Source organism: Dama dama, chromosome 2, assembly GCF_033118175.1.
Source record: "Dama dama isolate Ldn47 chromosome 2, ASM3311817v1, whole genome shotgun sequence".
NCBI lineage: Eukaryota > Metazoa > Chordata > Mammalia > Artiodactyla > Cervidae > Dama > Dama dama.
Window position 1 is genome coordinate 26,059,577 of NC_083682.1, and position 25,706 is coordinate 26,085,282.

Here is a 25,706-nt window from a genome sequence, read left to right on the forward strand (position 1 = left end):
GAAAACAACAATAACAACAGGAATATTGGGCTCCATTGGCCATTCTTAGCATGGAATGTATGTCCACAGCACAGGTATGGGCCTCGAGACCCATGGGGTGGGAGCAGGGTTACAGCCCTGGCCCCAGAAGACCAGTACGTACCAACCAGAGGTTGGGAACTGTTGATCTGTGGGTCCTATCCTGCCAGTGTGTTTTTTTTGGCCCACAGTATCTCTCAAGTTCTTATAAGTTCATTATTTCACATAAAAAGTGAGCTTCTGATTTCTCTTGAAAAATCAGACAGTATTGCCCCTTTGAGTCTGCATTCTCCACAACCAGCAAGTGTCCAAGTGTCCCCCCTACCCCCCCCCCCCCCACCACGCACTTTGGACAGGGCGCCCGTGCCCCAGGGTGTCAGCCAGCTGCACCCTACCTAACTGTGCCAAGTCACGGAGGCTTCATCCCTGCAGAGGCAGTGCTTCCAAAGCAGTTTTGTGTGGGCGTGTCTGTTTGTGTTCACAGCATCCCTTCGCAGTCAGAGGGGTTAGTTCTAATAAGCCCATTTTACTAGTGGACAAGCTAAGTTACCATCCTCATGCCTGGTCGCTCACATTGGGACTGACCGGCCGTGGTGACACGGGACGCAGGGGCTAGAATCCTTTTCATGATGAGTCCCTCCTACCCGTGGGGGCTGCGGCCTCAGGCGAACCCCTGTGAAGGTCCGGTGGGGACAGAGTCTTCCCGAGGGGCCTTGTGAGGGCAGGGCTGGCACGTCCCCCTTCTTTCGCTCCCTTCCTTTCATATCCACTTCCTTTCTCTGCTGTTTCTCCCTCTGGACAGATAGGAGCCTCTTTCAGAGTCTCTCTGCTTTCAAAGGTATCTTTTTCTTTGAGGACAAGGCTAAATAAAGGATGTGTCAGAGTGTGGGAGTAATTCTGTCCCACAGAAATGTAAACATAGACTGCCTGATGAAATCTGTGAGGTGTTGCTCCTGGGATTGCCTATGGCTTCTTGAGTTTTCATTTTTGGCCTGAGTTTCTAATTATTGTTGGTGAACGAGGGAGGCTTATAGTGGTTGTTAAGGAAAAAAAAAAAAAAAGCTGCCTAAATGAAAGGAAGCATAAAGGTTTGGGGAGGCAGTGCTGAAATGTTCCATGTCTTAATCTGAGTGGTCCTTATGTAAATATGTTAGTTTCATAAAATTTCTTCAAGTTATATACTTAAGGTTGTACATTTAGTGTATGAATGGTATACCTCAATTTTAAAAAGTTGATTAAAAAAACCTAGCCATACCACCCAAGTGATGAATGTTTAATTAGTTATTAGATACAGATTAGAGACACCAAGCTAGACTGTGTTCCTACCACTTGCCAAATGTTATAATACCTACCCTTTTCCTTCCTTTGTGGACACTAAATGATTTTTTTGAGACTCCTTCTAGTTTCAAGGCAATCACAATCAAGCTTCTAGACTGTCCTTAGATACTGAGCTGTGGAACTGAGAGAGAAGGAAAGACAGACAGAGACAGAGAGAGAAAAAGATTTGTAAAATAGATTTGCTCACTTGCAAAGCAGGAAGAAGCTTGCTCCTGAGATGTTCACTGAGCCAACAAAACACTGTCAGAACAATCTCCTTGTCTTTGTTCCCTTCCCACAGAGCTGGAATTAGAATCTATTTTCCACACTGACACAGAGTAAACATCTGGGGTTTACAAACGATGCATTTGAATTTGGTTAATGCCAAGGCCCCCTCCTCTCTGACCAGCTCTTTGCTTTCATCTAGCAAAGGTTATGTCAGAAAAGCTTCAAGAATATGACACAAGCATATCTTTTGATCAAGAGCAGAAAGTTAACGTCAAGGGCTTTTAAGGTGTTTACTATTCTTTGGACTGGTTTATTTATTTATTTATTTTTTGCTGTAAAACAACTTGAGTTTAAAATAGTTGAATAAAATTAAGTAGATACCAGAATAAAATGTAGACTTGCACCCATAGTTACTACAATTCCTATTGAGCTGGTTTATTTGGTATCCCTTTGTTCCTGTCCAGGGCGCATCCCTGAGTATGTGATCCACATAGATTGCCTCCTTCTCTCCTCCTCCCCTGTACCACTCTCAGGATGGCTGAGGATCACTGCTCCTCTCCAGGCAGCGTCAGGCAGTGGGAAAGTGTGTGCTACCATCCTCCCAAGGCTCATTCAGGTTCCTGTCAGGTTCCAGGGCAGCACAGACCGTCCCCGGCAAGACACACAGAGGCAGGGAGAAGTGGTCCGATGTGTCGGGAAAGCAGGTTGAGGACAGGTTGGCCTGCATAGGTTTTCATATATGAAAAGCCTCTGAGGACCAGCCAACATCTAAGGAACAGGGAAGCTATCACCTGGAAGCCTAAGTGGCAGCCTCGTTTAGCTGTGTAAGAGAGGAGCCGGGTACCGGAGGAGCGATCCTCGGGGATGGAAGTCCCCTTTGTCTGTGTTTCCTCCAGGGTGCTCAGGAGCACTGGGACGGTCTTTGATGGGGGCCCACATGTCCCCACACGATGGGGACACCCAGCACTGACCTCTGCTCCCTGCTCCTCAGTGTGCTAGGCAGAGAATCCCCTGGTCTGAGCTCTGACCGCCTCTTGATCGACTTTCTCCAGGAAAGGTGGGGAGGCTTCTTGTGGTAACAGGGAAAAAAACATGGGCTTGAAGTCAGGGTTGAGCTCCCAGCTCTGTGACATCCTTGGATGAGCTCAACCTCTCCAAGCCTCTGCCTCCTCGTCCATAAAAAAAAATCACAGTAATTAAGACTTATCTTGAAAGTTGAGTGTGAGAGAGATACAGACATACTTTATCTGAACATGCTTTTTTAGAGACAGACTTAATAATAGAAAGACAAATTCCCTATTTACCTTCATGCAAGACTAAAATAGGTTAAATGTTAAAGTGCTGGAGATTTTCAGAGGCAGGACACTTGGTGATGGAAAGCTACTCTTGGTCCTCCACACTGAGCTTGTGCCAACCACTGTCAGCTCTCTGAGACGCCTGTCTGACTACCATCTCTGTTTCACGCACAAGGTTGCAATCTCAGAGAAGTTTGGCCACTTCCTCCAGGGTCACACACCGCACAGGACGGGCAGTAGCTAGTCCTTGAACAAGTCTGTCAGAGCCCAAGGCCCTGTTTCCCCCCCGCATCCCACCCCACGGCCGTACCTCACTCCCTAGTGCCTGGGTTCCACTCTCTCACTCAGAAGACTGACCCCATCCCCGCAGTCCCTGAGGAGCCCAGGCTCTTGAGGGAAGAACTCTCCCATCTTCCAGGCTCTCTTCCTCTTTGAATGTGGCTGTCTCTCTGCTTCCCTCTTGACTATTGAATGAGTAAGTGGACTTGCAGGTAGGGGCAGTAGGGAAATCTACAGAAAGGAGGTACCGTTGGAGAAGAGAACAGTTGGCAAAGGGAGAGTGCATCTCCACGTGGCCGTCTTGCTGGCCCTCCTGTGTTAAGCTCTGGCACAGAGAGGCTGGCCCTTCTTCATCTTTTTATCCGTCCTGGTGCCACCACGTGATCTGGCCCAGAGCTCAGGAGGGGATGTGAACTCAAAGCCAGCGTAGTGTCCCGGGGCACGTGCTGCAGTGCAGAGAGCAGCTGGGATAGCTTCCGCCCTGGACCGTGTTGTTGGGGCTGTGATGGTTGGATGATTGTTCTTTCCAGAGGGGTATTCAAGCTGTAGTCAGACTGGGCGTGTGTGCACTCTCTCTGCCATTGGTAGGGAATCAGAATTCTGAGGGTCCTACCCAGCGGTGGGAGCTGCTCAAGAATCGGACTTGGGGAACCACTGACCAACCAGGATGGAAAGAAAATTTTTTTCAGAGTAGGTATTGTATTAGGCGCCCTGACCATGCAGCATCCTCTCGTCCTTGGGCTTATCCTTTGTGAAGGCAGCATAGCTTGGTGGCTAAAATATGGGCTCTGCACGCAGGCTCCCCAGAATCCTTGCACTGTGTGGTCTTGGGCAGTCTTCTTTTCCACTCTGTGCCTCAGCTTTCTCATGAACTGAAACTTCCTCACAGGTTTTTTTTGGTGAAGATTAAATGATACATGTAAAGCACTTTAGCCCAGTGCTAGCACACAGTAAATGCGTAATAAATTTTAATTGTTATTGCTACTGCTATTAGCATCACTGTAATTTGATCAGGGAAAATAAGGTATAGGAACATTAAAAGAATAATTAATGCAGTACCCCCAGGATGTAGTTTGTGCTGTTTTCAGTACCTCTTAGTTTATAAAAGAATGTGTTAGAATGTATTTGAACATAAGCTCCAGGAGGTTAATGATTTGTACTTTGTTCTCATTAAGTATAGTATTTCTGGTACCTAAAAACTTGCTTGATACATAGTGGTATCAAGTAAATATTTGTTGAGTGAATGTTTCCAAAGCCAAGATATTTTCTACCTCAGGACCTTTGCACGTACTCTTCCCCCTACCTGGCATGCCCTTCCCTTAAACTCTTCTCTCAGTAAGTTTCTGTTCATTCTTTAGGACACATCTTCAAAAAGGCCCTACCAAACTACCATTCCCTATCCCCATCGTCATAATCTAAATTACATCAGTGCTTGTAATTCTCTCTCAGACTCTTTGTCCTTTTCCATTTATTTATCGTATATTTCCAAGCCCTGCCTCTTTCACTGGATCATAAGCTTCAGAAGGGAGGAGATCCAATCTTACGCACAGACCCTCAGACCCACCATGGTGCCTGGCAAACCATGGGTATGGAGGAAATTCTGGTTGAATGAATACACTGGAAGGTTGAGGGGAAGGACCACAGGCCGGGGTGCTTGGGACATGGAGCAAGTCCCATGAGTTTCTGCTCCTCTGTAAAACTGATGAAGATGAAGACAGTCCTATAATACTTACCTGCTTACCCTCCTTGACCAGGTTGAGGTCGGGATTAGATGAGGTCATTTTGTTAAAGCATGCGATCGCTCGAGAAGCGTGTGTTCACTGATTTCGCTCATTTAATCATCAAGCCTTGATCGAGCTCATCTGCTGTGGGCACACCTCTGTTTGTGTCCCTTGCCACAGCTGAATGACGAGCTTCTTACAGCCCAGGAATGTGTCTGTCCTCCTCTCTCTGTGCCTCGTACCGAGCGAGAACTTCAGCACGTTTGAAGAATGGTCGAGTAACCGGAGGCACCCGGGAGATGGCAGAGGGAGAGAGGTGGTTGAACTTGGGCTGGTTGTCTGTATGGAGCTTTGTTCCCATTCAGCCAGTGTGTTCCCTGGAGGATCAGTACCAATCTCGAGTGACAGGCATCAGGCCAGATTCTGGCCAGGGGGTCATTTAGATTTCCTTCCCTGCAGATGTTGCCCACTCTTGGTTGTGAAGTATGGCACGTACGGGACTTGTTTCTCAGGGGAGCCACCCCCAGTGTTGCTGACCTCCGCTCCCTACCCTGGTCGGTGCCCTGCTTTTCTCCCTGCTGAAATCTGCTCGGGCTGGTCCCAACCCCGAGGCAGGCCCCCAGAGCTTTCTTTCTGGTTAGCAAGTTACGCCTTTTAACTGCAGCAAATCATTAACATCACACTTCTGTCCCCTCCTGGGCTCCATGGCCAGGAGGTCAGGCCTCTTCCAAAGAAAGCTGGCTAATTATATCCCCTGTCCGCACAGAATCCCACAAGAGGAGCAAGCCGTGGCAGATGGATGGAGCTGGGCTGGGAGCAGGCACCCTCTGCCTTTTAGCACCTGGGGACGTGACTTCTCAGCCCCTCTCTGTCCTTGATTTGAGGGGAGCTAGCAGCCTCAGTCTCTCCTCGCTGTCTGTGTTAGACTCTCCGTGTGTTAGACTCACCATGTGATAGACTGTGGTGCTCAGGAGCCGGCAGAACAAAGGAGACCTGGGCTGCGGGGCTGGGAGCTGCAGAGAGCTCGGGCTGCCAGAGTGAGAGGAGGCATGTCGCCAAGGAGCAGAGCTGGGGGGCTGAATTCTTGCCACAGCCCTGTCTCCTGGTTCTCCTGTATGGCAATCTTTCCCTCTTTTTCCTCTGCCTCCTTTTCCTCTCCTCCCTCACTCCCTTCTTGGACATTTTCGTATTCTTCACTTTCCTTGGACCCAACAAATCAGGCTTCCTAACAAGATAACCAGTATAAAGCCTTAAATATTTTAAAGTGGGCATCTGTTATTTTTCCCCTCACTTGTCCAGGGCATGGGCCTTTTTGCTCCAGAGTGAGGGGCTTCCTAGCCTGGGGTTTGAGAAAGACTGATTCAGAGGGTGTCCTTCACAGACTGACGCCGAGAAACACTCACAGGTGGAGAGGAGTTCCCTGTGGTCCAGCGAGGATGTCAAGAAGTCAGATGGGGGCTCAGACAGCGGCATAAAGATGGAGCCAGGGTCGAAGTGGAGGCGGAATCCGTCTGACGTGTCTGATGAGTCCGACAAAAGCACGTCAGGCAAGAAGAACCCCGTCATCTCACAGACAGGTTCGTGGCGGCGAGGCATGACGGCTCAGGTCGGCATCACCATGCCGAGGACGAAGCCAGCTGCCCCGGCAGGCACACTCAAGACCCCCGGAACTGGTGAGTCAGAGGCGCGCGCTGTCTTGCTAGCACACTTGTCAGTTTCAAAACCGGAAAAGCAGTCACGCTAGCAGGGCTTGATGTTTTCAAGTCCCTGTAAATGCTCAGGTATTACTTCTTGGGGTTTAGACTCTGCTCTTAGCCAGCTTTCAGAAAGATTCATATCTTTGCCTTTATCCAAGTGAAAATTTGTGAGCATGAGAGCCTCTTAAAGTCTGAAGACGGTTCACCTGCCGAGACGTGTTCAATTGGTTGAAGCATGGGCAGGCTCCGAGTTAACATACCCAGTGAAGACTATTCAAGGGCACGTGGTTATGAGCTGTTGATATGCTGAGTCGATATTGCCCGTGATTTAAGGATATGTATAAACAAGGGCAGAGTTTTTGAAGGAAGGTAGGATACCCACTGAAAATGTTAGGGACAGCTTTTTAGTGGATAGAGGGAGAATGGTCAGTAAAAGACAAGGTGTCCTTCCCAGATGTGTCAGTGATTGGCTGGCTTTGCTCTATTCTGGGTAAATGTAGACTGCTTTACAAATAAGGAAAATCACTGACATCTCTAAAGACCCATGGTGACAGTTGTAGATGAGATTATCTTTATAAAAAGCTCTCTCCTCTGTCTCCCAAGGGGACTGCTTCCCCCCAGGAGAAAGCAAAGTAGTTCTTTGGAGTAGGGGAGAATTTTAAATAATCTGAGTTGACTGAGCTGGCTTCTTAATTTGCAGGCTAACTTTGCTGATTTCTGTCGTAGGAAAAACAGACGATGCAAAAGTGTCCGAGAAAGGAAGGCTGTCACCCAAAGCCGCCCAGGTGAAGCGCTCCCCATCAGATGCCGGCCGCAGCAGTGGCGATGAATCCAAGAAACCCCTCCCCAGCAGCTCCAGAACGCCCGCCGCCAACACCAACAGCTTTGGGTTCAAGAAGCAGAGTGGCTCTGCCGCTGGTCTGGCCATGATCACAGCCAGCGGGGCCACTGTCACCAGCAGGTCGGCCACACTGGGCAAAATCCCAAAGTCATCCGCGCTTGTTGGTCGGTCCACCGGTCGGAAGACAAGCATGGATGGGGCTCAGAATCAGGACGATGGGTATCTGTCTCTCAGCTCCCGGACGAACTTACAGTACCGGAGTCTGCCAAGGCCCAGTAAGTCCACCAGCCGGAACGGGGCCGGGAACAGGTCTAGTACCAGCAGCATAGATTCCAACATCAGCAGCAAGTCAGCAGGCCTGCCGGTGCCCAAGCTGAGGGAGCCTTCCAAAACAGCCCTGGGCAGCTCCCTGCCAGGTCTGGTCAACCAGACCGATAAGGAGAAAGGCATCTCTTCCGACAACGAGAGCGTGGCTTCCTGTAACTCGGTGAAGGTGAACCCGGCACCCCAGCCTGTGTCTGGTGCAGCTCAGGCCACTCTCCAGCCAGGGGCCAAGTACCCTGATGTGGCCTCTCCCACGCTCCGCAGGTAAGTGGGTAAACGGCATTGAGTGGAACTGGAATATGTGATGTGGAATGGCATCCTGGATTCATAATTTCCTGTTTCTTAGCTGAAAGCATCTCTGATTTTCTCTGCTTCAGTCCTCGAATAAAGCTGGTCAAATGCTGCCAGCAGTTTTGCAGTCAGCTGAGTATTTTCCCGTGTTGGTGTGAAAAACACAAGCCTCTGAAATCAATCATCCTGCATTTGAATCCTAGGTCCACCTTATGTAGCCACCATGTAACCTCTCTTAACACTTCTGCCTCCATTTCCTCATCTGTAAAATGGGGATGATGATACCCACCTGCGACCATTAATCTATGTGACCATTAATCTATGTAGCCATATATAGCCCATAGTAAGTACCCAGTAAAAGTTAGTTACCATTGAAGATGAGTTCCTAATACACCCTTAGATCTAGATGAGGGGCTCAAGGAAAGTAGGTTTTTTTTTTTTTTTTTTTTAAAGCTGTAACTCAGATTCCTCATCATTATGCCAGATAGTGATCTTGGCCTGATCTTTTCCCCAAATAATCCAGTATCCCGCCCCCCACTTTTTTTTATACTGCGTGCATGATTCCAAATTAGTCTCTGCAATGTTAGCTTCCTTTATAGAAAAGAAAAAAACAATTCTTAAAGCAGAAGTGTTTCTGAAAAATAGAATTTCCTTTCAGTTTATACAACTTTTTGCCTCATTATAATATACAGTGGGCCATCTTTAAAACTGCAGCCACATAGGGCACAGTTCATCCTACCTTTTCAGGAAAGAGTAAGTCCCGAGGATAGAAAATTTAGCAGTGGAAAAATAAAACTTATGTGCACATGTACATATTTGGGAATGGATAGGAATGTTTGCAAAGCCTTTCAGAAGAAGCATTCCACATGAAAGGTATAATGAAGCAGTTCACTGTTCTTTGTCTAGACTTGATTATTAGAATTTCAGTAATGATTATTTTTTCAGGGGAAGGTCCTATTGGGCTGTTCTTTGTTGTTTTAACAGGTTGCCTTGTAAATGAAAATTTTCTCTGCTTCTTGCCTCAAGTATTATATGTAATATTCGCTCTTTGGTATTATAGATTTCCTTTAGTAGCTACAAAGGCATTTTACTAGACCCTGAGGCTAGTGTAATAGAATACTTGAAAATGCATGCAGCTTCTTAGGCTCTGAACTGAGCACCTTTCAGTCCATTCCTAGCAATTACATTTTTCCTAAATTATTAAGGTGTTCTGAATTCTTTCATTGTGCATTAATGTGAAGGAGAGGAGTCTTAGGTGAAGTGTGATAGCTCTCTTCAAATGGTGTGAAGGGCCAGCAGAAAAAAGATTGAACTTTTTCTGTGTAGTTACATATAGTAGGATTAGGAGCAATGCGTACAAATCAGGAAAAGGTGGATTAGATTTTGGTTTTGTAACAACTGGACGTGCTTGGCAGTGAAGCCAGTTAGCCTTTGGAGTTGAGTAGTGAGGCCCCTGTCACTGCAGGTATGTAAGCACTCCAAAGCCAAGGTTCTGCAACAGAATAGTTCTTTCTCTGTCACCAGGCAGAAAGTGTTCTTCTTCTATCACCAGACATCGTAGTGAGGGTTGATTATGTTTATTTATTTCTATAGTAATTGAGATTTGTAAGGGCTGTTTAGGCTTCCCAAGTAGCTTAGTGGTAAAAAAATCTGCCTGCCAAGCAGGAGACGCAGGTTCAATCCCTGAGGTGGGAAGATTCCCTGAAGAAGGAAATGGCAACCCACTCCAGTATTCTTACCTGGGAGATAACAGGGGCAAAGAAGTGTGGTGGGCTATAGTCCAAGGGGTCGCAAAAGATTTGGACACGACTTTGCAACTAAACAATAACAAGGACCGTTTAGAGAGGATGGTAGTGGTGGTTTAGTCGCTAAATTGTGTCCAACTCTTGCAACCCCATGGACTGTAGCCTGCCAGCCTCCTCTGTCCATGGGATTCTCCAGGCAAGAATAATGGAGTGGGTTGCCATTTCCTTCTCCATTAGAGAAGATAGAAGATCAAATTTACATGACTTTGACTAGCTGGGTGAAAGGCAACCTATCATCGTAATATGTAGTGGGTATCATTTCTTTTCTGAGATACCTGTTTCATAAGAGTTTTAGTGGATGGAATAAAGCCATTGTTATAAGAGCACAGACTGTCCTTTGACTTTTAAGGTAGTTTCTCCATCCTACCAGAGAACTCTCTGCCAACGGAAGAGAGGAGCATTTGCCGTCCCCTCTGTCCTTGGCAGCACTTTTTTGGTCGTGAGCAGTGGGGGAGATGATGTGCAAGGACGTTTCTCTGTGTCTGTCACAGAGACACCGTTCATACCTGGCGTGTCTTCACATCTTGTGAACCCTGCAAGGGTTTGTGCATATCACTGGGCAACACTCGCTCTCTGGCCCTAAAAGACACCTCCTTCAGACCGGGCTTTCATGCGAGAATTAATCTGAAGGATACGTTGCCCAGGTCGCCTCTACATCTAGACTCCTGTTCCTGATGCTGCATGTTTGCTCAGAGATCAGAGAAACCAAATCCTTCGGCGCTGAACTGTCATAAACGAGGGCCTGCTCTGTGCCTGGGGTCACAGATACAACAGTGATTAAGACAACTCTTTTCCCGTCTAGATGTTTCCTGGACAGGGGCAGTTTTCTAGTTACTCTATTTATGTAAAGAAAGATCTTGAAGTAGCGAAGGATAGGCTGGTAGAAGATTACTGCCCGTCTCCCTTTCACTCAGATCCAGGGTCTCAGCAGCAGCCTAGAACTTGAAGGTGGAGCCCTTGCTCCGCCAGCACCTGGCCCGTTGTCCCTTTCCCAGGGGTACTGCCTCAAGCCCTGGGAAGGACCCCGCCTCCCTCCCCAGGGACTCTCACTGGCTCCGATACCCCAGCCTCCTCTGACAGCCCAGCGCCCCCTGGCCTTGTGTGTTCAACCCACACAACCCTTTGTCTCTTCGCAGACTCTTTGGTGGGAAGCCTACCAAGCAAGTGCCCATCGCCACAGCCGAAAACATGAAAAACTCTGTGGTCATCTCCAATCCTCATGCCACCCTGAGCCAGCAGGGTAACTTAGAGTCCCCTTCGGGCAGCGGCGTCCTGAGCAGCGGGAGCAGCAGCCCTCTCTACAGTAAGACTGTGGACAGCACCCAGTCCCCGCTGGCCTCCAGCCCCAGCTCTGCCCACTCGGGCCCCTCCAACAGCCTCACCTGGGGCACCAATGCGAGCAGCTCCTCGGCCGTGAGCAAGGACGGCCTGGGCTTCCAGTCGGTCAGCAGCCTCCACACCAGCTGCGAGTCCATTGACATCTCCCTGGGCAGCGGAGGGGCGCTGAGTCACAACTCCTCCACGGGCCTCATCGCTGCCTCCAAGGACGACGCCCTCACCCCCTTTGTCAGAACCAACAGTGTGAAGACCACACTGTCGGAAAGGTTGGTGCTGTGCGTTTGGCTGCCTTCATCTCCCCGAAAGACGCCCCTCCGAGAGTCCAGACATTATGTTAGGAAGCCCAGGTGGTGTTTACCTTTGCTGGGCGATCTCTGTCTTTCCGATCACTGGTGTCTCTCCGGGGGAAAAGCCAGATTGGGTTGGAGTCAGCCGGGCTCTGCTTCCTGTTATCTTTCTCACTGTGGTTACTCTCAGTGCGTGGAGTTGCTGCAAGTCTCCTGGGGGCAGATTTCATGCTTCCGTTTTAAAACAGCATTCCACCTGCGAGGTCCTTCCTTTTTATCCTGTTTGTTCATCACCTGCTTCTTTCCCTGCCCTGGTAATGGTGTGGGCCGAATTGGTGGCGGCTGCATCCCCGGAGTGCGTGGTGGGGTGCTCCTTAAGCAGCTGAGTCGACGTGGCAAACACCCTCCTACCGAAGGGCTGCGGGGCAGAGTGATAGGAAATCACGCACCCAGAGTCTTCCTCAGAGCTTCGAATCTCACTGTAGCAGTGATAACATATCTGCCTTCTCCACATGGGAAAGAAAGCCAGTATCAGCCCTGGGAATGAGGAAAATGTTCTAGTCATTGTGTGTGACGCCCTGTGCCCTTCCTTCCCATCTAATGCTCCTTCTCTTGTTTTCCACCTGCCTGGCCTTCTAGCCCTCTCTCTTCCCCCGCTGCTAGCCCTAAGTTCTGCAGAAGTACTCTGCCCCGGAAACAGGACAGGTAATGACACCGTAGGCCGGGGGCCCCACCGAGCCTCTAGCGTCTCCTCTGCCCCACCCTGTGTCGAGCCGGATGTTTTGTGTGAGGCTGTTGGCCTGCGGCTTCCGCTTGTGTTCGTGGCCCCGGTGTAGTCTGTGACCCCCACCCCAACTCGAGACATGCCCGTGAGGGTCAGTTCCGCTGTCCACACAGCTCTGGTAGAGGTGCACTGGGCCTGGCCCCTCCCCTCCCAGTTTGGGGAGGAAGCTCAAACCTGCCACCTGAAAAGGGGCGGCGGAAGCTCTCACTGGCATGTCAGCTTCCCCCGTGGCATGCTCCTTGCTCCCTGGCTTCCTGCCCTTTCGCCTCCCTCCCTTCCCGCTCCAGGCCCAGACGTGACCTACCACCCACCACGCAGCTTGGCCCTCACCTTTGTCTCCCCGCCACCCCCACTCCCCACGCAGCTGGCTCTTTGCCCTCTCCAAGGCCTCTGCCGCAGTTTGTGTCTCGCGGGCTGTTGTGTTCTGGATCCCCATTTTCTGTAAAGATAAGAAGAACATGGGGAGTGTTGTTGGCCCCCAGCTGCCCTGTGGGTGGGCCTCAGAGATGGATTATTGACCTTGAATTTGTGGGGGGAGCCGTGGCTTGGCCAAACATAATAAGCAGATGTTGTTTCATGCTAGGGGGAAAAAAAATTAGCGAAAACCCTCTTCACTGTGTCAACAGCAAAAACTTTGCTTTGGTCGGACTTACAGACCAAGCCTTTAAACCTCAGTCTTTGGAAATCCGAATGCTGTGACTTTGTCAGCCAGCAAGTTGTAACATGCCCCAGCTCTGCCCAAGGCTCAGCTTCTAGCTCCACGCAATGAGGGCCTCGAAAGCTGAGAGGGATCCGGAATCCACTTGTTACAGATGAATTCCAAATATGCAGACTGCTGGCCTCTTGAAACCGTCCAACAAGTCCCTTCTTTCACTTGAAGTCATCACTGGAGGCATCTGGGGGTGGGCCAGAGTGCTTACGGGTGCAGGGAGCCCTGAGCGCAGGCGGTACCGATGGGCGACGGGCCGGGGCAGGCCTGGGCGCTGCTTCAAGGTGGGGGCAGCCTCTGGGTACGGCTCTGAACCCGGGGAAGAGGAAGGAGCAGTTGGGGCCGAGCGGCTCGGGCCCCCCGATGCCGGGGTTGGAGGCGCCCAGGTATGAGCACAGGCCTCAGTTTCCTTTGTCCCCGTGGCTGTGGCTGTGTTGCATGCAATGGACTTCTCCCCGGTGAAGTGAGTCTCTTCCTCCGGATCTCTTGGCCCCCCCGAGCCTTTCCCACCTCACGTTGCCTGCTCTCCTTGTGCTTCCCTGAGGTTCTCATGTTTGTTTTAACTTTCCTACAGTGACCCACACCTTGATAGGAACACTTTGCCTAAAAAAGGACTCAGGTATCTGTGTTTCCTCCTTGCATCCGTGCCATCTGCTGTGGCTCTGGGGCTTGGCTGTGTGACTCGCTCATGGCTGATCGGGGTGCGGGTGGGCTGGGGGTCCCCGCTTGGGCCCACATGGCAGGACCCTGTGGACGACGGCTCTCCGCGCAACCCTCTAGTTCTCATTGCTCCATTTGTCGGCTTCTTTTGCTTGAGCAGGGACTGTGCTCTTTCAGGCTCACTGTGGTCAAACCATCTCATGACAGCCATCCCTGAGCAAACCCGGAGAGCAGTTACGGCTACCTCTGGGGCCAGTGGGTTTAATTGCTGATCACTTCGCCATGACCATTCCATCCACGGGCTGTCTTCCGAGAGAAAGGATATGACTTGTAGCATGTTGATTTGTCAGCCAGGACATGAGCAAAGAAGAGAAATATTCCCCTCCCTCCCCACCCCCAGTCTGAGGATTTTTTACTTTTTGGCCCATAGAAAGTTGCTAAGGACAGGTGCTTTGCACTTGTCTGAATATTCTGATCGAAAATCGGGTCGGTTTTCAATGCCTCACAAGATATGAGGCGATCATTTTTTTTTTTTTTTTTTTTTTACGTAAAGAAAGAAAAGACTTTGCTAGAGGGAGTGTCCTCTCATTCACTATAAGTGATGGCTCATTTTTGACTCTGGTCCTGGTGTAACAAGATGCTATAAGTCACCATTGCTCACACCATTCACCTCACTTTGCCACCCAGAAGAACTTCAGTCCTACCGCCTGTCCCGTGATCTTAATGTCATGTGGTTGCAGCTATCATTTCTCTCGCTCTCTAAACACCTCGTCCTTTGTAGCATCCGCTTCACCCTGCACTAAGCATTAAGAGCTTTCGCAAAACATGGAAGTTGGAATGAAATGTTTCGTTGCTGTCGTGTATGTCGGTAGTTAATAGCCAGCAGCTCTTAAGGCTGAGAGCATTTTGACCGGTAATAGAAGGTAGGTATCAATGCTTCCCTTCAACAGGAGCTCCGAGTGCAGCCAAATCTAAGAAGTATTGAAAAACCTCCAGCAGACCTCCCAAGGGAGGAAGTTCATCCTTGTGGCCTTCAAGGGGGGAGTTGGCAAGGCCTGTTGTATTTAAGAGTTTTCATCATGCCTGTGAGAGCTGCTTGTTGGCACTCAGGCCAGTGTTTAAATCATACCCACTCTTCAGTGAGTTTGACCTTGATGCCCCACTGTTGCTTCATGTGGAAGCTCACTTCTGAATATTAGCATTTCATAATCCTGTGTATATTTCTGAAGCAGATCTATCCTATGAAAATTATGTAACTCTAGCTTTTAAAAATTGTGTGTTTTGTTTTTTTAAATTCAGAATGGAGATATGTGACATGGTCTCCTCAGCCAATTAATGGGACCTGGAAAGTCCAATTCTAGTAAAAACATTAAGGAAGAACCATATCTATATTCCAAATTCTCACTGTGGTTCTCTTTTTGGCTCACCTGCTCTGTACACACACGTATCTGGTAGTCACCCCACCAGAATCTGTTTATAAGTCCAAAGTACTCTGGTCACTTGGGCACTTTAGAAATTTGAGATGCTGCCTGTGGGCATGATGAGGAGAGCATGGATTTGGGGATCAGGCGCATATGGATTGAAACTCGGTAAAATGGGAGTGATAGCACCTGCATTGCTGGGAGAGTCTGAGGCTTCAGCGAGATGAAGTCTGTGAAGGCACCTGGCGTGTTGGAGACATTCAGTAAATCACTGCCAGATTCGTTTCAGAATCGACGAGGAGGTGGGCCTCGTGTGAGACCCAGTGATTTGGGGTCCCCTCTGAAGACTGGTTTCTGCCAGACTACAGCCACCGCTGTCAGCCTTGGTCTCCTCACACCTTCTGTTACGTGTCTGGTTTCTGATACTCTGTGATTCACGGCCGCTTATTTGCACTTCAGAATGCAGATGCCAGGAGCTATCTAATTAAAACTTCCTCAGAGCTCTGACAACAGCTTGTTTCATTGCCCCGGTCCTGTCAAGGTGGGGGCTTTGAAATGACACCGTCATGAATCAACATGTTACAGATACGCCCAGGGCCGGCTCTTTGAGCATTTACCAATCTCGTTCCCTTTATGTAGTTCCCTTTAAACTGAAAGGAATTGCAGTTTTCCCCAAAGACAGCCACGTAGCCAAAAAGGTTTTGAGAACATTTGTGAGTTGCAGAATGTGTAGCAACCTGATTTTTCAAACATCAGACTTTCTTCCTATATGTTTGGATATATATTTTCTTTTTATATGTTTATTATCCGCTCCAGGGTGCTCATTCTCATAAACATTGTTCGTAGTTAACCCCAGCCCGATTTCTGTCTGTCCAGGTATACCCCCACCTCCCAGCTCCGCACGCAAGAAGACGCAAAAGAATGGTTACGGTCCCACTCTGCGGGAGGCCTGCAGGACACCGCCGCCAACTCTCCTTTCTCCTCTGGCTCCAGTGTAACTTCTCCTTCTGGAACAAGATTCAACTTTTCTCAGCTGGGTGAGTAGCCACTTGGCATTTAACGATGTTGATCGGCGCCTTGGGGCGGAAGTTATCTTGCGTTTTGAAAGAGACATGTGGTCATGTAGTTCTCAGTATCTGATCTGCCCTCAGCAGTGAAGTTTGATTACAGGCTATTGATAGCAAAAGGAAAGAGAAAGGTTTCTCGGTTCTCTACCGGTAATTTTCTCTACATGGCTGATGTAGGTAGGGCAAACTATCCGTGGAATGAGAAGCATGTATTCTTAGATCTCTGAAGAAGTACGTTCTACAACATATCCTACATTTGGTCATCCTCCTTGCTTTATTAAACCAGAAATAAAGATCAAGTTTTGATTGAATAAGTATTCTTGAAAGTGCCTACCGGTGACATAAGGCTTTGACGGGCACAATGAGGAAAGGAAAAGAATTTGTAACACAGTCCCTGCTGACATGTCAACGGGTGCTTTTTTAGAGAGACAAACCCCCACACAGACTAATCAACAGGTAAACAAGAATAGTTCAAAGCTTTATGTGAAATCGTGTAAAAACTGAATGTGATCCAATTGCAAGTATTATACACAGAGAAAGGCAAGACTAGTCCTAGCTTGAATGACTGGGGAAGATTACATGGAGGTGGCGGGATGAGAGCTGAGCCTTCCAAGATGGATACAGAGGGAAGCATTTTTTCCAGTCTCATCGCATTCTTCAGAGAGGCAGCCTTTCCTGATTATTGTGAATAAGAAACTTGGTCTTAAAGGACTTCTAATCAAGGAAGGCTTAACTCTTCATTTTTAATGAACCGACTGCACTTCTGAACTATTTTACATTACTGAAGTGGACAGGAGTTTAATAAGAAAGCCAGTTTCAGCTAAAGTACACGCTCCCCCTTTGCACGAAGCTCTGCAGGCACCACTAAAATCTCCCCATCAGAGACAGTGAGACCTGTGTTCCTGTTGTGCTTCCTCAGCTGTAACTCTTTGAGGCAAGAGTTTTTTGTCATGCACAAATGCTTCCCATCTGATCAAAAGCCCGGCTGAACTATTTTGGGCTTTTGGCTTTAGAGAGAATTGTCCCAGATGAGCCCAGAGAGTAATTAGCTCATGCCTGGAAGGTGATACTAGCTTGTCTGAACGTGCCAAGTGGGGAAGCTGGGGCCCGGAGCCTCGCTTTGGAACTGACCCACCTTTCCTCCCTTATTTTTAGCTCTAAGTGTGTTTCTCAAATGCTGATGTGACTACCTTTGAGAAAACAAAGGGAGAGGAGTTGACAGGCCTGGAGATGGCTGATCGTCCGCAGCCTCCCCTTCAGGGCTGTGAGCCTCCAACCCTTTGACTGACTTCTTTCTTTGCAGCAAGTCCCACCACCGTCACCCAGATGAGCTTGTCCAACCCGACCATGCTGAGGACCCACAGCCTCTCCAATGCCGACGGGCAGTATGACCCGTACACCGACACCCGCTTCCGCAACAGCTCCATGTCCCTGGACGAGAAGAGCAGAACCATGAGCCGCTCAGGCTCATTCCGGGATGGGTTTGAGGAAGGTAAGCGAGCCAGGAGATTCACCCTCTCTCCCAGCATGCAGAGTGGTTAGCGGTCCTCTAGACTGAAATCGCGTCATCAATACAAGAGCCCACCTGCCTGAGTTTCCAAGTCACCCGCTTGCGCTGGGGAGCTCTCAACAGTAGGGTCTGACTCTCAGTTAAGCTTGCAGGTCTTGAGGGAAGAGGCTGCTGACAAAACACTGGTGAGCCCTGGAGTTGGCTGAGTTCCACTGTGAGGCTCAGCTGCTGGTGCACCATCTTGGCAACACCAGTTACGAGAAAGTTCACTTTTCTGTGCCGCTGCACCGCAATCACTTTGGGGGTCTGTAGGCCGCCATGCTTCTCCACATTGCTCCAGAATCTTCTATCTTTTTTCTCAAGCACCAGTTTTTTGTTTTTGTTTTTTAAGTTTGTTGCATTCGGTTTTGCCCTTTTCCTTCTTTGCTTGCTAATTGGGACTATTTGGGGTAGGATTTTTATGTTTTGTTTGTTTTAATCAGAATTTGGGGGAGAAAACTACTGTGGGCACCTTCCTCAGCCATCTTCCTACCTCAATTCATTTCTTCTTCTTCCTTCAGGCAAAGTGTGAGTTAGGGGAGCCAGCAGTCAAAATGTCAGGCACATCCCCCCACCCCCCTCCCCAAAAGCAAAGATGAAGTGGATAATATACTGGTGTCTTATCATCACTGGTTAAGGATATGGGGTCATACTACTGGGGTTTGAATTCCAGCTCCACTACTTCTTAGGTATATGATCTTGGACAAGTTAACTTCACCTCTCTGTTGCCTTTGTATTTTCACTGATAAGAATAGGAGTACCTGGGTCCTGAAATTATGAGAATTAAACAAGATAATATATATAAATGTTAATCCAATAATGCTAGTACCTGTCATAGCCTGAACACTCAGCTTCAGCATTGATGTCCTGGCAGCTGGAAATCCCAGCCAGAGGAGGGAGGACTCTTGGGGCAAACGAGGCTGAGAGCCCTAGCCCTAGCTGTACCTTCTTTGCTAGTGACAGAATAGAATAGGGGTGCAGAGGGGAGTCATAGGCACGTCCCTCTGTTCCTAGTCCCTGTGAGACAGGGAAAATGTGCCCAGTGTCCTCCTGGTAGAACAAATGAAGTTGTGATAGTTGAGGAAATCCCTAAATAAGTCCAGAGGGGGAGAAATGCAGGCTGTTGGTTTCTGCTCTGCCCAGTGTTCTTTTTAACAAAAGTTTTAGTTTAGTTACAGAGCAGTTGCCCCGTGGTTAATCTTCCTTCATTCTCTCCACTCTGGTTGTATCATTTGCATCCAGTGGCATCCAGGGAGCAGACACTAGTCTGTAAATCCATATATGGGAACCCGCTGGGATGGTGGATTAAAGAGGGGTGGAGCCTGAGTTACTGAGAATGTTTTGCTGGATTTAAGGGCTAGAAATCAGTGTTTTAACCACTCAGAGCAGTAATAGAGGAGGGCATGTTGATCCTAAGGTGAAGGAGTAGGTCGTTTGTCTTGAACTTTTTTCTGCTCAGTGGGCGAGCGGAGCGTGGCCACGAAGCATTTCCCCGCCCTCCTGATGATGACTTGAGTCTGTACTGTGCCCCGTTCATCTGCTCTGTCCCGGGTGTACCTGAGTGAATGGTGTTCCATCCTGCAGCTTGTCCAAACAAGCACACTTCGCCTCATAAAGGTCCAGGACCATTACAGTATCATCATCAGATGGCTTTTATTTATTCCATCTGGAATCAAGCTGTCAGGCAGCACAACTGTGGGCTATCTGGGATGTTAAAGTGACATTGATAAAAAGGACTTGCCCACAAGCAGTGTCTAGACTTTTGTAAACCCTGATGATTCATGGTGATGTGGAACTCACTGCAGAGGTAAAATCAAATTCAGGGAGAAGGAGTAGGGGCTCTTGTCGATGTATCAGTACTAAGAAACATGTTACGTCTTCATCTTTTGGGAAATTTGGTATCAGATTGTTTTATTTCTTCCAAAGCTGTTACATTACAAAAGCGAAATAGGGCTTGTGCGGTTAGGTGTTTTTAATTCCACTGGCTGAAGACTTGCCCCCCCCCCCCCCCCCCCCCGCTCTTGAATATATAAACTCCTGGTGTTGCAGAAACAGCTGGGGAAAAAAATCCATATTTCATGTTTGGGCCAAATAGAACCTCCTCATAAGAGGCAGTTAGGTCTATCATATGCCAGAAAGCAAATATTAATAGAAATTTAGGAAGAATTAGCCCAAGTCCTTGTGTGAGGTTTTTGTGGGATTTAATTAGCACTTTGCCTTTTGAAGGAAATAAAAGTTATAAATATGTAGATGAGTACAAGCATGGCCCAGGTGCAACCTTTCAAAGTTATTTCAGGTAAATTAATTTCCATCAGGCACATTATGCGATCTTCAAGTCAGCTTTAATAGCGTACTTTAGAGAGATGCTTGAGGCATTTTTCAAATGAATGTCTTTGGAGTAAAAAAAAAATTCAGGACTTTACCAATCATCCCTAAGAAGTGGTGCAGTCTAAACCAGTTTATCTGGAGCCCACAGAAACGAAGCTACTTATTAGTAAATAAATCCTGTATTGCAGCTCTCGGGTGCTTCTTCCCCCTGAGTTACACTTGGATTCAAGTCCTGGTACCTCCACTGTTAGCATGGTGACTTTGGGTAAGGGCCTTGCCTTGGTCAGCCTATTTCCTGTTCACTAAAATGTGGAAAATAATTGTACCTACTTCAAAGGACTGGCATGAAGATTAGGTGAGATAAATCCTGGAAGGCATTTAGTAGAATGACTTTGAAAGGGGTTTATAGTAAGTACTCAATCAGTGGTAGCTGTTGTAACAGTTGTATGTTTTGTTTTATCCTTCTCCCCATGGGCTATTTCAACCCCATTTTGTTTATGGCAAAATTGAACAGAAGAAGTGACTTGGGGACTTTTTGCAGCCAGGACTGCTAGGTCCTGAACTCCTGAACTCTCAGCCCTCTGTTTTCTCTGCTCAATCCTACTTTACACGTTTCCTTGGCCATAGCTGGGCTCTCTTACATGAACCTTCATCAGTGTGGTCTCCGTCTTCAGTTACGTTTTCTTAGCTGGTTGAGAGGGTGGCCCAGTAGCCACGAGAACCGCATCCCATCTCCCTGACTCCTTTCACAGCCCCCAGTAGCAGAGGGGGATCTAGAGTGCGATGCCCAGATTCACCTTCTCTCTCCACTCCTGACCACCTATGTGTGCCTGACCACATCCCTTAACCCCTCTGGACCTTCATTTACTCCTGTGTTCGTTAGGGGTGGAAATTGCTGCCCTACTGGGAATGTTGCCTACACATTCTCTGTGATGTTGAAGATCACTGCAAACAGTAGTATAAGTGAGAAAGTGCTGTGATTAGTATGAAGCTGAATATGTACATTATGTATATATAATATATTATATATATATGATGCCCCAGTGTGCCAGCAGAGGCACTTGTTTGCTTTGTTGGCTAGACTATGCCCAGTTGTCATTCCATCATGTGATTTCACCCCTGTCTGTTCTTTAGGTTGGGGTGAAGTCACATTCTTCTCAAACACACACTGTATGCTTGCTTGGTCCCAGCTTGTGCCTGTGTAGATTGAATGAGGGCTTTAGGAAACCATTCTAAATATACCAGAAGACTTTACCAAAAACAAACAAAAGTAGACCTCAGAAACCAGTAAGTAAATCTCAGTAAGTGAGATCACTCAAGGGCAAAGCCATCTCCAGATTTCTGGTCTGCAGATCCTGTTCCTGAATGCTGTAGGACCTTACGCAGGTCACTTAACCTCTCTGGGTTTCAGAGAGTCGGTGGCAGAGGTGGCCTAGGTATTCTCTGGTTCCTGTACCTTCAAATTTGGGGAAGTATAGGGAAGAAGCTGAAGGGCACGCTCCTGCTGCTCTGGGCTTTGTAAGTCTTGTGTGCGTTTTGTTGTCCAGAAGCATCCCCACCGCATAACCCAGGCTCTGCCTTGGCTCAGCGTACTTGAAGGAGGGCCAGCTGCAGTGGTTCAGGCAGCCACATTCAGCTCGGGGTTGATCTGGAAAGCAAGGACTCTTCCTTTGGACCACAGCCTTGCTGTTGCTAGTTATGAGTAAGAGGAGTTAATTACAGAGAAAAATAATTACCTCCACCAGAAGCCTGCCAGATGTGCCTCTCTCTGCGTGCGGCACCAGGCTTGCCCTGAGATGTTGCTGAAGGTGGTGTCAGTGAATCCATGTGTATGAGGTAGAGAAATAAGAGACAGACTTCCCATTTTCAGCAGCCAAAGTCCACACAGAAGCCCTGTGCAGGCCTCCAGAGCCGGCGTCTGGCAGGGCAGCGTGATAGAGGGGCGGCTCCATGCTACTCACATCTCTTCCTCCAACTTGGCCTCCACTATAATTTCCCCCATAGTGTCTGAGTTGTGGGGCCAAAGTAACTTACTAACCCTTTGGATCATTAGACCACTAGGTTAGGGCATGAGACACTTATTTTAACATGTGGACATATTAACACTGAAAGCCATTACTGGCCATTAACACCTTCAGTTGACTTTTTATGGGCACAGGCCAGGTGAGTGATGGGTGGAGGAAGACTAGAGGGAAAGATCTAGAACCCCAGGCATTGCTGAGGAGGGTGGATATAAGTGACAGTGCAGTGACAGCCTCAGGGCAGCTGGCAGCTTCTGAGAGGAGAGGACCAGAAGTGCAAGCCCAGGATCTGTGTGGACAGAGGAGAGAGGAAGCTGCTCTGGTGGCCATCTTGGAAATGAGGTCGGGTTCCTGGAGAAGATGACGTTTGAGCTGATCCCGCTGGTGATCTGAATGGGCAGGGATGGGAAACATCCTAAACCAAGGGAGCTGCACCGGAAGAGACTCTCAGATGGCAAAGAACTTCTCAGGTCATGCGTGAGAGAGCTGGGCAGGATTCAGAGTGTGAAAGGAGCGCCTGAAGGAAGGCTGGGGTTCGGGACTTTTATTGGGAATACGGTGTGGAGGCACCAGGGAGGTTGGCGCAGTCGTGGGTGGGACATCTGTGGGCAGGTAGCTTCTGCCGACCGCTGATCTGAGTCAAGTTCACTCCTTGGATGGTAAGTGAAAGCTGTTTGGTGCATTTGTATTCCTCCCCAGCTTCCCACTCTCAGATCACAGGTGAGCATGTGGTGTGGTGGGAAGGGTAGGGCCATTTTACTCCTGGTCAGGGAGGCTGTGACCTATCAAAAGATCTGTGAGGTCTCCACAGGCATATTTCTATCTTTCAAGCAGTTTTTTTGAGAGATTACTAGGAAAATGTCATTAAAGAATCTGGTTTCCAAGAAGAGAAGTCAGCCAGAGTACCTAGTCCTGACAGAGACCGTGGCTTAAAATGACACGAAGACAGATAATAAAACATCTCCATGGCTTGGGGAGGTGAGGGAGGAAAGTACAGGATGGTTCTAAGTCCCAAAGTCCAGTCACAACCAGGGGAGAGGACATTGTGTAAACATGGCAAAAATCAGACAAAGAACCTCAGTTTCAGTGGATATATTTTCTAACCAATGTTCTGCTACATGATCATCTTGAATGAATGTACTGTAGCCAACAGCCAGCCTCTTGTGTTCAGAATAATCAGCTCATCATTTTTTGCATGTACAAAGGACAGATGCTAGCAAAATATAAAATACATTTGCAATACAAATTTCACTTTAAGGGACACATAAGAAAAAAAGAAAGGGATAAAATCTGCTGGAACAAAGCAGGTAGCACTTGCCTCTGGGTAATAGAACTATGAGTCACACAATTGATGGCTGTGAATATGCTTCTTAACACTTCTCTGTACTTGAAACATTTAACTTATTAATTATGTATTATTTTGGTAGTCGGAGGGGGGAAATATTTAGAAGGTTGTAGGAAATAAAATGTGGCAACAGAAAAATGACTCCCGTAGAAAATGATTCCTTATTTGACTTTGACCTGTCACCGAACCAGACAAGGTTGGGTCACTGTGAGGTTGTTGCTCCAAGCCTGGTAGTGTCCTCTGATGCTGAGTTTCTCCTTCCCTTTCCCCTTTGGGCTGCCTGGTAGCCAGCTATACAAGTGACCTTTTCTTTTTCTTTTTTTCATAGTTCATGGATCCTCACTCTCCCTGGTTTCCAGCACGTCATCAATTTATTCTACAGTGAGTATAAATCAATGTTGTATGGCTATGTGTGTCAAAAATAAAATATAAGCATGTCTCCTAGAGAAAGTATTTCCATCATAAGGGGATCAATTAGTTAGGGAACACAATTTGAAGTTTACAAACAGCTATTGATTATAATGTACCAACCAATAAATCAGGAGCTGACTTTTTGTTAAGGTGGCATTGCGCTTCGGGTAGTAACTGGTTAGAATGTATGAGATGCCTTTCACTGTTTTTTCTTTAATTAAAAAAAAATATTAACTCACTTATTTGACTGCATGGGGTCTTAGTTATGGCATGCATCATTCAGGATCTTTCGTTGTGGCACATGGACTCTCTAGTTGTGGCACACAGTCATAGTTGCTCCGTGGCATGTGAGATCCCAGTTCCCCAGCCAGGGATCGAACCTGCTTCTTCTGCGTTGGAAGGCAGATTCTTTAACTATTGGACTACCAAGGAAGTGCCGAGATGGCTTTTTCAACTTTGTATCTCCCTGTTTCTTTGTCTGTAAAGTAGAAAGAATAGAAGTCCCTACTTTGTGGAGTTGTACTGAGAATTAAATTTATGAAGATTTCTATTCACTGCAACATAAATTGTCCTGGAGGACAAGGACTTTTTTCTGGTTTTATTCCTAGTGCCTAGAACTGGGCCTGGCACATGGTGTTCAAATAACAGGTTTGAGTGAAATAAGAAGGTGCGGGTAAAGCAGTGAACAGGATGCACACAGCACAGAGGAAGCTCTCATAAATGAAAGCTGTCAGCTGTGAGAGGGCTACTGAAAAAAAGCCACATGTAACCAAGTATAGTACTGGATTTGTTCAGGATGCTTTCTATAGCTATGTGCATAATTATTTATCTTAAAAACTTTCATTCGGGAATGCATATAAGGAAAAAAACACTTGATTAATTGTAAACCGGGGGTTCTTTAGCCCTTCATTCCATGAAGGACAGATGTTTTAATAACTCAGTTTTTGGTAATGCCAGGTATCTGGGCCATGTCATGGGACAAACTGTAGATAGCCCCTTGTAAGTTAAAGGCCATCCCAGAATCAAGTTAAAGAGCCTAGGGCCTGACTGTTCCTTCTTGGGGATATACCGAGCAGACAGACTTCAGTGGTTATTGACGTGGTCTGAGCTGAAGGACCTAGAAACATTCTCTTCTGTTCCTACCACCTTGTCCCTCCAGCTCCAAAATAACCTCTTGCCTCTGCTATGTCAACTTGTCTGAAATGTTATCAGAGTCTGGGCTGTCATCCTAAAGGCTTTATATATAGTGACTTTGGGAAGGAGTCATTCAAGCCTTTATCCAGGAAAGCACAAGGATGGCCTTCTAACTGTCAGCAGTTGAGGCCTCCGAGTCCCCCCCTGTAGAATCAAGCTCTGTGACATGGGTACCAGAGGGGATACTTGCAGACCTAGAGTCACTTCCTCCACAGTATTTACTGGTACCAAGTACATGCCGGGCTCTGGGGCTGAGCCCTGAGGACATGGTTTAGGTGGGGAGAGGATCCTGCTGTGGAAAGCAGAATCCAGAGTCATGGAAGGCACAGGGTGGGGACGTGGGACTCGAGTTCCGCAGGGTTGGTGAGGTGTTGCCACAGCAGACATTTCAGTGCCCAAGCCCCAAATTTTCCCAGGCAGTTCCCAGGGTTTCCTGTCCAGATGTTTTTCACTCAGAAAAGCAACAATTGGGGGCTGGCCTGCATCAGCCAGCCTCAGAGGGAAAGGACAGGAGCTCTTCACCTGTAAGAATTCGGTGGCAGGAAGCTATCACGTGCAGTTCCCGGCTGCTTCCCCTTCGTGCCATTCATGCCAACCCCTGGGAGTTCTTGCAGCCACAGGCTCTCCGTCAGTAGCTCTTGTTCTGGTGTGTGGACTTGAAGCTGGTATTTTCATGAAATTTGAAATTGTCCTTTCTGAGTTGATGTAAACTCACAAATTACCAAAGACCTAATACTACTAATACTTTTACATTCCATGTGTATCTGGATAGCAAG

The 25,706-nt window shown here is 47.8% G+C and overlaps 1 protein-coding gene across 6 annotated transcripts in view; it reads left to right on the forward strand.

Moving 5' to 3' along the window:
• Positions 1-25,706, forward strand: part of NAV2 (neuron navigator 2) — a 417,005-nt gene that overhangs the window by 340,187 nt on the left and 51,112 nt on the right. For 4 of the 6 annotated variants that reach the window (XM_061167929.1, XM_061167935.1, XM_061167946.1 and 1 more), the window contains exons 13-20: positions 6,240-6,531; positions 7,282-7,984; positions 10,953-11,420; positions 12,081-12,146; positions 13,509-13,553; positions 15,892-16,052; positions 17,386-17,574; positions 23,654-23,706. In XM_061167929.1, coding sequence (XP_061023912.1) covers positions 6,240-6,531; positions 7,282-7,984; positions 10,953-11,420; positions 12,081-12,146; positions 13,509-13,553; positions 15,892-16,052; positions 17,386-17,574; positions 23,654-23,706 — 1,977 coding nt within the window. The remainder of the gene's footprint in view (positions 1-6,239; positions 6,532-7,281; positions 7,985-10,952; positions 11,421-12,080; positions 12,147-13,508; positions 13,554-15,891; positions 16,053-17,385; positions 17,575-23,653; positions 23,707-25,706) is intronic. The other 2 variants (XM_061167940.1, XM_061167957.1) reach the window with 2 other exon arrangements.